Here is a 12,126-nt window from a genome sequence, read left to right on the forward strand (position 1 = left end):
TACGAACCTTTGACACAACTTTTTAACAAATCTCTCACCACCGGAATATACCCCACATCTTGGAAAAAGGCTAAAGTTCGACCAATATTTAAGCGAAAGGGAACTCCGTCTGAATTAAATAATTATCGCCCAATCAGTTTACTTCCGTGCATATCAAAAGTTTTTGAAAAAATTATATTCGCTCATATATATCAACACATTACTGAATTTTCGCTTCTAACCGACAGACAAAGTGGATACCGACCAGGACACAACACTCAACTGCAACTTACATACATGACAGACTTACTGTACAAATCTCTCGACAACGGACGCGACTTCACCACAATATACTTAGACATTTCTCGATATTTTGAAAAGATTTGGCACAAGGGTCTTCTTATTAAGTGTAAAAAGGAGTTTGGAATAACGGACAACTTACTGACGTGGCTTGAATCTTATCTGACGGACCGACAGCAGACAGTTGACATTAATAATATTACATCACAGACACTGACACTTGACGCTGGGGTACCGCAAGGATCGGTTTTAGGGCCACTTCTGGCGATTTTATATTTAAACGGACTGTGTGACAAAACCACAAACAAAATGCTTTTTTATGCCGATGACTGCTCTTTATACTCGTCTTACTCTCCAACTGACAACTTTCACGACGCACAAACGACACTACAGAAAGACCTAGACATCATACACAACTACGGACAAACATGGGCTATAACATTCAATGCAACGAAAACCACACAACAAACTTTCTCACATCGACAACAAACTAATCGACCAACCCTTACTTTCGGCGGTAACCCCATTCCAATAGTAAATGACCATAAACATCTCGGCCTCACACTATCCACAGATCTACGCTTTCACACACACATTAATGACGTCCTTCTAAAATTTAATCGTTCTATGGGCCCTTTATACCCAATAGCAAAACACATACCAAAAGGAATGCTTCTATCTCTCTATATTACTTACGTTCAACCTTTCCTCGACTATTGTGACATCACTTACGACGGACACATCACAACGACTGACGGCATGCGACTAGAAAAAGCACAAAACAGAGCAGCACGACTGATCACTGGGACTGGACTTCGGACATCGACTAACGGACTGCGACGAGAACTAGGATGGACTTCTTTGACCGACAGACGGAAAATCCACAAACTTCAGTTTTATCACAAATTAATATTCAATCCTATAGTTCCCGAATTTATTAAGACCATTATTCCTAACACAAGACAGCAAAACACAACACGAACTTTACGAAATATTTCAGCTCAAACAATACCATTGGCCAGAACCACATCCTATCACCGATCCTTCGTCCCATCCTCTACAAGCCTCTGGAACACATTGCCCGAACATCTACGCACAAACAATAACTACTTTACCTTTAAAAAACACCTAAAAGAACTGATTACACAACCCCGTCCACCTCTGTATTATTTCCTAGGCACAAAAACAGGCAACATTTTACACACAAAACTACGACTGAATACTTCAAAACTTAATGCTCATCTTTTCTCCATACAACAAGCTAATTCACCCTCTTGCACTTGCGGCTATAATTCTGAAAACACAAAACATTTCCTACTTTCCTGTCCACTTTATCATACTCAGCGAAACATTCTTTACAACACCGTGTCGCCCGTCATCCGCACTGACTTTTCCACTCTCCCTTCCTCCAAACAACTCGACATCCTTATCCACGGTACAGACCTGAGTCGTGAGGAGGGCCGTGTGGTTGCCACCGCTGTCCAATCCTTCATCATCCTTACCCATCGCTTATAAAATACAACATCCCAAGTCCCAATCCTCACCACTACCGTGGTCGGACGAGTGGGCGCGGTGCGGGGCAGCCTTGCAGTGCCGCCGGGGTCGTGGAGCGTTACCGGGCTTGGGCGGTCCGGTCGATCGACGATCACTTTGACATGTTTTGCAACATAAATATTTTTATTCCATTCTTCTTGTTCCATTGTGTTTCATCATTATTATTGTTGCTAAATACGTTAAGTACTTCTCGTTTAGCAAGCGGCGCCATGATTTAAGTGCGTAGCACTTTTGCGCCAATTGCATACTTTATTTGTTATATTCATCTGTTTGTTATTGAATAAATGGTCTCTCTCTCTCTCTCTCTCTCTCTCTCTCTCCCCCGTCCCCGGGGAGTACGCTCCCCACCGGTGTGCCGCCGGCCGACTGGGGCCAATATACACCGCGGCCACTGCCACAGCGGCAGCACAAATGAATCGCCGATTGCGTGCCGCTCCATTAGAGAGCGTTCCGACCGGCTGACCGCGGCGGAGGAGCCGGCGGACGGTGCCCGGGGCGGAGGTCGAGGGGTCGCGGTCCTCACCTGGATGAATAGCCATGAGGTGATGAGCGCCAGACTGCTGTACTGGCCGTTGAAGCGGTAGTGGTACGCGTAGAAGCAGTAGTGGTACAGGAAGAAGAACCTGTTGACAGAGAGGGGGAGAGTCGCGTCAGAGATGGGGTAGAGCCTCTACTCCGTCGTCTCTATCCAGTGCCTCCTCTAGCGTAGAAGAGATGACTCGATGTGAACAGGGTCGCCAATGGCATATACCTGTGCATACGACAAAAAGGCAGATCAAGCCTTCCGAGAGCATCCGAGATAAACCAGGTCCACCAGCCGTAACAGCCGGCCGCTTATAGCTACCACGGTTGATCGGCACCCACGACAGACCATTACTTATGATCCACACACGTTCACGGCGGGTGTCTCACCGCATGAGCTGGCTCGGCACGGGACACGCGGCGGGACGGAGCTCCGATACCTGGGTCTGAGCGAGGCAGCGCCAGGACTGGTGATTTCCCGTGGGACGGCGGTGACGGTTAGGTCGAGCGCCAGCCGATACTTACCGACCCGACCGGGCCGCATCTGAATACGCGCCCGTCGAGACGGAGCGGTACTGAGCGGGCTGCTGGGGTGGGCACGGTGGGTGGGTGAGAGGAGGGAGGGGAGAGGGAGAGAGGGAGAGAGGGAGAGAGAGAGAGAGAGAGAGAGAGAGAGAGAGAGAGAGAGAGAGAGAGAGAGAGAGAGAGAGAGAGAGAGAGAGAGAGAGAGAGAGAGAGAGAGAGAGAGAGAGAGAGAGAGAGAGAGAGAGAGAGAGAGACCACAGGGGTCCAACGGCGAACACATGCTCAACAATCCCACATGGCATGTCAGGTTCCGTCGGGTGGATTTAATCCAGTCTTCATTTTTTTTTGTCGTAAATGTCGGCGTTCTTTTGAGGCGGACGTTTGTGGCAGCCGCCAGAGTCGTTGACAGCGCCCACCCGGCGTTCTCCCTGGCACGGGCGGAGTCGCGAACCGCCGGCGAATCAACCTCCCACCGAAAAAGGAGCCTGTCACTACTGCCTACAGCGGTCCAGTGAACAGTCACTGCTGGCTTTATACTCCGCAATCCGAGCAAAAACTACAAACAGGAATGGTTAAATCCAACTGATAGTCATAAAGCAGGATGGCTTGATAGACCACCTTTCGCACAATACACTATAAGTAGCAAAAATATGAAGAATTGCTGTTACATAACCTTCAATCGGTTTACCTCTGTACATTTTACTGCTATTTATCTAAGCGGCCGTTACGTAATGCACACACCGCGATAAAGCATCAGCCACATATGCATTATGAATGTGATAGTATTTCGTTGTTGTCTGGATGTGCATTGCGCATAATCTACAGATGTTTTTGTGTGTATCACAGACTACGGGGCCTGCTAACTGCCAGTGGAACGGGCGGGCCGTGCACAGGCAGACTTCTCAGACGTACTCAGAGGCAACAGACTGCCACCGTACCAGTCAGTCTGACATGGGACCGACGGTCGGGTCTCCCTCCCTGGCGGTCGACCGATCCAAACCACACGGCGCCACGGCCGCGCCAGAGCTGCCGCGACCAATTCCACTAACACCGGCGACAAAATACCCGGGCTTCGAATTCTTGTGATTGCTTCTGCGGCGTGTTCGGGGCACGACCGACGGGCCCGGCCCGGCTAATGGAATGGCGCGCCCGTCCCCCGCGGTCACACGTGCCGACGACCAGACCACCGCCTCCCAGAGAGCCGTACGGCTGCTCAGTACGGGCCTCCGCCGCTGAGACCACGGCCTCCGCCGCTGAGACCGGCACGGTTCTCAGCAGAGACAACAGCCTCCGCTGCTGAGATCCATACAGTTATCAGCAGAGATCACAGCCATCCGTCGCTGAGACCACCGCCTCCCGCCACTGCGACAGGCATACTTCTCAGCAGAGACCACCGCCTCCCGCCACTGAGGCCGACACAGTTCTCAGCAGAGACCATGGCCTCCGCCGCTGAGATCCATACAGTTCTCAGTGGAGACCACCGCCTCCCAGAGAGCCGAACGGCTGCTCAGTACGGCCTCCCGCCGCTGAGACCGACATAGTTCTCAGCGGAGACCACCGCCTCCCAGAGAGCCGTACGGCTGCTCAGTACGGCCTCCCGCCGCTGAGACCGACATAGCTCTCAGTGGAGACCAACGCCTGCCGCCGCTGAGACCACGGCCTCCGCCGCTGAGACCAGCACGGTTCTCAGCAGAGACAACAGCCTCCGCTGCTGAGATCCATACAGTTATCAGCAGAGATCACAGCCATCCGTCGCTGAGACCACCGCCTCCCGCCACTGCGACAGGCACACTTCTCAGCAGAGACCACCGCCTCCCGCCACTGAGGCCGACACAGTTCTCAGCAGAGACCATGGCCTCCGCCGCTGAGATCCATACAGTTCTCAGTGGAGACCACCGCCTCCCAGAGAGCCGTACGGCTGCTCAGTACGGCCTCCCGCCGCTGAGACCGACATAGTTCTCAGCGGAGACCACCGCCTCCCCGAGAGCCGTACGGATGCTCAGTACGACCTCCCGCCGCTGAGACCGACATACATACTTCTCAGTGGAGACCACCCCGAGGCCCACACAGTTCTTACCGGAGACCACCGCCTCCCCGAGAGCCATACAGAAACTCAGTGGAGACCACAACCTCCCTGAAACTTGTACAGCAGCTCAGTGGAGACCGCACCTTTCCTAGGCGCAGGTGTAAGTATATAGTGTCCGACTAACCTGAGGAAGTGTTTGCGGCTGATGGCAGTGTGGCAGGCTCACCTGAGAAAGTGTTTGCGGCTGATGGCAGTGTGACAGCAGTGTTGGACTCACCTAAGGAAGTGTTTGCGGCTGATGGCGGTGTGACAGACTCACCTGAGGAAGTGTTTGCGGCTGATGGCAGACTCACCTGAGGAAGTGTTTGCGACTGATGGCAGTATGACAGACTCTCCTGAGGAAGTGTTTGCGACTAATGGCTGTGTGACAGCAGTGTTGGACTCACCTAAGGAAGTGTTTGCGGCTGATGGCGGTGTGACAGACTCACCTGAGGAAGTGTTTGCGGCTGATGGCAGACTCACCTGAGGAAGTGTTTGCGGCTGATGGCGGTGTGACAGACTCACCTGAGGAAGTGTTTGCGGCTGATGGCTGTGTGACAGCATACGGCGTCGTACTGGTCCACCAGCCACACCATCAGGATGACGTAGAATGCCGTGGTCGAGTCGTTGAAGAACTCGGACATCACCGCCTCCATACCTGGAATAAGCAGGAACATTAATGGCGGTTCATAGTAGGACCCGGAGATGCGCACGCCTTGAGCAGCTTGAGCACACCTAGAAATGCGAGCATGAGTTTGACATTAAATGGAATTTCAGCGAAATAAGGAACGTGTTCATTGTTTGTATGTTTGCTTATTGGGGCTTTAGGGCGTGCCGAATACATACAAGGTCATTTTGCACCCACAACGTTATGCTAGTAAAACAAGTGTGTCACAAGAGAACCGACAAAATAAAAGGACTATAAAAGCCCGAAGCTAGTTAGAAGAGCAAGAAGGGATGAATAACGCAAGCGTATCGTAAAAGACAATTGACTAGAGGTAAGGACTACACTAGACTAGACGAAAAGACTAGATGGATTGCGATCAAATCGAGTAGATCACTTGGAAATGAAAACGTGTTCATTTTCATAGGGCTGTAACCAAGAAATATTGAGAAAATAGGCCGGGGTTAATACGTCACAAGAGCATGAATTCCTGTGTGGAACCGGACGACCAGCTGCGCCTTATCACGAAGTCACATTTACACATAGCCTCGTCAAATTTACACTTCCAAGCTTGGCATGTCAGACTCCGACAAAAGGAATCAGGCTTGAGCATTTTGAGGTGCTAAATCGGAGCCCTAGTTCAGACACCACGCCATTCTTCCGAGACAAATGATCTCCTTCACAAGGTGCCCCTTTGTGTCGGCTGACGCTTTGACATATCACTGCGCGAAGCTTCTGGGAGTTCATGATACATTTCAGCCCCTCCCTATTGACGAGCTACCCCGCCGGAGTCACGGGAAGGCGTCCATTTGAAAGCAGTACACCTGTTCAGCCGGGACCGGCTCACGTGGTGGGAGCGTGGCGCCGGCCGGCCGGCCCGGTTCCCGGACCGGCACCTCCTGACGGCCGCACCGGCGCACCGTTCCCAGAAAGAAGCACCGCCCTCCGCCGCCGGATAATTCAAACATATTACGTTCAATATGCAGGCCGCCGGTGAAGAGGGCCGGTGAGCAGACAGCTCAGCTCGCTCAGCTCGCTCGCTCGGCCGGTCGGCGGTGGTTCGGCCCCGGTGCTTTGTACCGCGGCAGTCCGGACTGAGCGCCCGGCCTGTGACGGACCGTGCTCGGCCCCGAGCGGACCGTACTCGGCCGGCGGCGGGGGAGGAGGAGCGGTCGATCCGTTTCCGCGCGCGGGCTCTCTGCCGGCTCCGACGGACCGGTCGCTGCTCAGGGAACCGGTGCGCCAATCCTCTTACCGGCCGGTGAGCCGCTTACTGCGCGAAACGGCCGCGCCACTCTGGCATACCGCTCCAGTACCGGGGTGTGCCCGAGAGGCCCGCACTGGCATACCGCTCCAGTACCGGGGTGTGCTCGAGAGTCCCGCACTGGCATACCGCTCCAGTACCGGGGTACGATAGACCGTTCTACATGGACTCCACAGCGCACTGGGGTACGGTACACGGGTCCGGTATTGGGGACGAGCATGGCGCAAGGTTTCCTTAGTCGTAGTCGATGGCTCGCATCTTGAGCTACGATACAGCGTTTATTGAATAATACCGAGGTAAAATACGCCATTCCCATGCTAGAGGTGTAACACGCCGGCCCTAACTGGAGCATGATTCACCGCTTCCGCAGGCCGACACTGAGCCTGGAATATTCTGTAAGTAGAGGACTGGAATATTCTGCACAAGGGAGATTTCCAGTGGGTACTGTTCTATGGATCGTGAATGCCTTCGATCCTACAACTGACGTAAGCCCATAAAAAGCCGGGGTATACTTGCCTGGTGGATCAATCAAATGACGAAGCACTCTGGTGAACAGCATTATATGTAATATATTTAATGGAATAACCTTCTGTTCAAAATTTCACTTGAACCGATGAAGGGACGCCTCCGAAATATATTCAAGTGTTTTTGGTAACTTTTGGCAATTTTTTTTAGAATTTTGAACAGAAGGTTATTCCATTAAATATATTGCCTGGATCAACTTGAAATATATTCTGATTCTGATCGCGGTGTACCCCCAGCACTTGAGACACTGCTGCTCAGTTGAGCATTTCAGGAGGAGTCGTAATACATGTTTGGTAAAAATCATCAACCAGTAGCGACACGAAAACTAAAATGATGTGGGAAAAACCATACTGCAGTGCCGACTTTGGGTAGAGCAGGCCACGCCTTACCAAGCTCTCATTGCAGGGCATTCTCCCCCCCCCCTCCCCCCCCCCCAACAAGCGACTCGGAGCGTGGCTAGACAGAAAAGCTGGGACAGCTAGTGGCAGTGACTGATAAAAAGAGAATGGACCCGTTTCACGAGTCCGCTCCCGTTGGCCCCTTCAGACGGCCGGTGTCGATTCAATCCTATCTTCCCGGGTCCAACAGAGAGTCGATTCTCACACACCAGTGAGCTGGGCTCAACTGATCAGAGCCGAGCCGGACACTTTCACGCCATTTTGACCCCGACCGGCTCACATGACAGCGCTACGGACACCAAGGAGCCATCGGCACAATCACATTCAATAGCGGGCCGTTCAAACACCACCGGAAAAAATTGTGCGCCATGTAATGGCGTAATAAAATCTTTAAACATATGTAATAAAAACTTCAAAGCTTACTCCTCTGAACAGTCAACCGCCAGATGTAAATTTAAACAGTAAACCACCGGAGTTCAGTACCCAGCGAACTTTAATGAAGCCGCCAGCCAACAAGCATTATTGCCCGAGCCCAATGACTCAGTAACTGTTTGTGCATGTATTCGAGCCGTCCTCTGGCTAGAACTCAAAAGCAAACAAACGAAAACGGTGGCACAACATTACTGCCTACTGGGGAAACTATGTTTTTAAAAAATCCCAAAATCACAGAACACGCAATGCATCGTGGAGCGGCCTTCGGAGCAATAGTAGCTACTCCTCCCCTATAATCGACAAACATAGGCGTTCCTGGTAAAAACTGACATAATGCATCGCAGAAAACCTATATACTGGGGCAGCTGGGTTCGAAATGTCGAGCTCTTGTATTTCCGCGGCCAACTTACTCGAGTCCTCTGAAGTTGTCCGCAGTACAACTTGGCAAATTTCAAACTGAGCAGCCGCCATGAAGAAGACGCTGTCAGGTCACATTTTAAGTTGATGAACATGCCAGCAATCTGATGTCGGCCTCGGCACTTAATCATATTATATGAATCATTCATCGGCTGGAAGTTGGTCGCTGCCGGCAGGTCCATCCTCTCATCGGAGCGGTCACAGACTGACAGTGACGAGCGAGATAGTGACGACGGAACGGTCTTCAAACGGTAGTATCGGACGGCCGGCCGCTGGCCTCGAGGGCTGCCTCAGGTGGACTGACTGGTGGAAGGATATAGCTATTGATGGATTGACTCGACACATCCGACCATCCGCTCGCCCACGAAGTTATTCCTTCTTCAGAGGCTTACAGATTATGTAGTCGGTGAGAATGGTTCACTGCCGTGATGATCTACCATCAACCACATTCAAAAGAGATCATCAGGTATCACAGGACAGAAAGAGCAGACGTCCGCCTCGCCTGGCAGGACCCAAGCCATCGAAAAGACACAGTCAAAGGATCCATCGTCAATCGAGAAACTCCTGAACAGATCCCACCACCCTATCGAACAGAACCCGCCCCAAACGGTCGGGAGAGGACGGCCACCGGCGGCGCTGGCTCGAGTGTCAGCCGTCACTCCGTCACCCGTCAACCCGTCACACCCGTCACGTCACCGTTGACAGGTCTGAGGACGCGGTGACAATTCGTCCGAAGTTGGCCGGCGCCGCTGGAGGCGGCTGTCATGGTTAAAACTGGCGCTGGACCCTGCAATTTTAACACCACAGGGACGACTGGCGCTGCACCGAAAAGACGTAATTAGGGTCAACGAGAAAATAATGCCTAAATTCGCGAATACAAGTGAAAAGCGTAAAATAAGCTGCAGTCATAATATTTTGCATGAAGCAGATTCGGGCTTTTCACACCTCGTAAAATACGAATAGCGACAGCTCGGCCTGGTTTCCTCTAGCCTTGGATTATATAACAAGGGTGTGGAAGTGGCTGCCTTCCTTAGGTCAGCTTCCATTACCGCGACTTCCTCGGTACTTCCTCGCCATTTCGAGCGGCGCAGTGGCCGGTAAACTGTGGCGTCCGGCAGCGGTGACAGACTGCGAGCAGCCAGCGGCGTGTTCACACGCCACCGGTGCCTCGGTGCCGTCCGACACCGGTCGCTATCTGTCTCAGCACGAGAGGCAGACGGCGCAGGGCTCTGGAACTCCGCACTGCACCGGAGGGCTGGACAGGTAGGTCACCCGCGCCGTCTACCCTTCCCCTGCCTCAGACACCTCAAGCTCCAGCCTGGGTCTCTCCATCCCTACAAAACAAGCAGACCTCCTTATACAACAGGCAGACCTCTCCACGGGGACAGGTCACATCTGAGTCCTCTCGGTGAGCAGTCCCCGCGCGGCTGACACCACCCGCACATACAGACGCAGGCAGTCGCCGGCCACGGTGTAGGATCGCTAGCTGTCCAGATAAGGCGCCTGCCGCGCCCCGGCTCCGCGGCACCGGCCCCGCCCCGTGTCGCTATCGCAGGCCAGACGTGCACACGTTACTCACAGCTGTGCAGCTGCCCATCGAGAGACGCAGTCGGAAATATATGAATCAGACTCGGGCAAAGGGAGACATCGTGACAATACAGATGATGTTCCGTCAAAAAGGCAATCAAAGAGAAGGGGCGAATCACTCTCGCAACTCAATAACTCCAAGATCTTAGGTGAATCATCAAAAAACAAATTCTATCGAACAAACGACAGTTTCAATCCGTACAGCGGGTTGGCGGACCGGGCCTCGCCCTCCGGAGAGCCCGCAGCATCACCGGGCGTAGGGTGAGATAGAAGGGGAAACACTGGTGCGCACCGTGGGGATACCGAATAACGAAATCGATCAGTCAATTGATGACCGAACGCGTATGACGTGCTAACTGGAGTTCAAGTTGCAAGAATGAACACATTTCTAGATAAACTGGAAGCCAAGCTGCTGATACAAGCATGAAGCACGCTTAGATCGCTATCTCTGCAATGAGGCGCACTTCTCGCTGTTCAATCCCTATGACCGGGTATAGGCGGAGGTCACCGGAAGTCGACCGAGGTCACCCCGTGACATGAGACCGAGTTTACCAAATATCAGCCCGAGGTCACCCCATGACATGACACTCAGTTCACCGAATGTCAATCCGAGGTCACCCCGTGCCATCAGGCCGAGTTCACCGTGCCGGGGTGTCACGTGGCCGGCAGGGGCGGGGGCGGCGCCTCCTCCCGGGACGGCTGGCGGCGGGCCGGCGCCGGCGGCCACACGCCGTGTTTGGGACGCCCAGATAAGCCCCTAATCGAATTGGCTGACCGACAGCGGCCGGCGCGGCGTCACTGCTGGCTGAGCGCCAGGGCCGGACCAGGGAGCGGCGCACCGCTGAAAACCGCGGTACGGCCTACTGAGCGAAACAGGGCGGGACAGCGGATGGAATGTACGGGCGGAACACTGGATGTGATACTGGACGGAGCATGTTGGAGGGACACCATGCCGGAATAAAAGGGGCGGGATACTCGAAGGGCATGGGGGGGGGGGATTGAGCTTGGTGCGATAGTGATGTAATGACCTCTACACAGTGATTCGTAATAAGGTCTCCTATTGCATTGGATGCAACGATTAGCTGCATATTGATTACTATTAGCACGGTAAAAATCATGTCCCTTCCCCGTGTAAGTTACGTCGAACGTCTTCTATATATGATATACTACACCTCACCACCACCATTCGAAACACTGTAAGTATTTTTATACGTCATTATTGTAGCTAGGTGATGGATGGAAATTACAAGGATATTTCCACTTTTCAACGGAAATATTCCGCAAATAGATTTTAGATCACCTAGCAGCCACTAACTAGCCTAAAGGATGGTGGCACCTAAGGTAGCTCACTAAATCTGAAGAATTGCGTCAACAACGAACTTAGAGAACGCATCCATTACACGGCCAGAATCGACGGCTCATTTGATAGAAGCCTTCTGGGCCAGGAAGAGAGGAAACGCTATGTTTACATTTGCATATCATTAGTATTATTCGACAAAAGTAGCTCTCTTTGCGGTCTGGCTTTATCGAGAATAAGTAATCAGTAGGCTAAAACAGCAATAGAACTATCAAAATGAGCTTATCTTTCAAACACGGTGATTCCCACGCCGAACTTGGACACCAGCAAAGTAGAAAAATCCTCAATCTGCAGAAAAGCCCCAGGACTGGGCGGTTCCAAGAGCAGCAGCCCCGGGGAAGGAGCACTCGTTCTGCAACGTGACCTGACCATTGACCAACTGCGGTGCGCAGGCTCGGACTTCCCGGGAAGCGGCGGATGTGATGGTCCCCTCGGCAGTGTCACGGTATGGCTCGGGTCCTAACGGACGCGGTTGTGGTGCAGTCCTTCATGGTCCTTCATACCCGAAATGACCAAGTCACAGCTGTAGTTTCACGG

General features: G+C 52.6%; 1 protein-coding gene across 1 annotated transcript in view; it reads right to left on the reverse strand.

Moving 5' to 3' along the window:
• Window positions 1-1,819: 1,819 nt before the first annotated feature.
• Window positions 1,820-12,126, reverse strand: part of LOC122364041 (membralin-like) — a 57,854-nt gene continuing 47,547 nt past the window's right edge. Inside the window, exons 12-14 of the mRNA XM_043334064.1 lie at window positions 5,471-5,603; window positions 2,357-2,456; window positions 1,820-1,825 (exon numbers count right to left, since the gene is read on the reverse strand). Coding sequence (XP_043189999.1) covers window positions 1,820-1,825; window positions 2,357-2,456; window positions 5,471-5,603 — 239 coding nt within the window. The remainder of the gene's footprint in view (window positions 1,826-2,356; window positions 2,457-5,470; window positions 5,604-12,126) is intronic.

Source organism: Amphibalanus amphitrite, unplaced genomic scaffold (genome assembly GCF_019059575.1).
Source record: "Amphibalanus amphitrite isolate SeventyFive unplaced genomic scaffold, NRLGWU_Aamphi_draft 000653F_arrow, whole genome shotgun sequence".
Classification (NCBI taxonomy): Eukaryota; Metazoa; Arthropoda; class Thecostraca; order Balanomorpha; family Balanidae; genus Amphibalanus; species Amphibalanus amphitrite.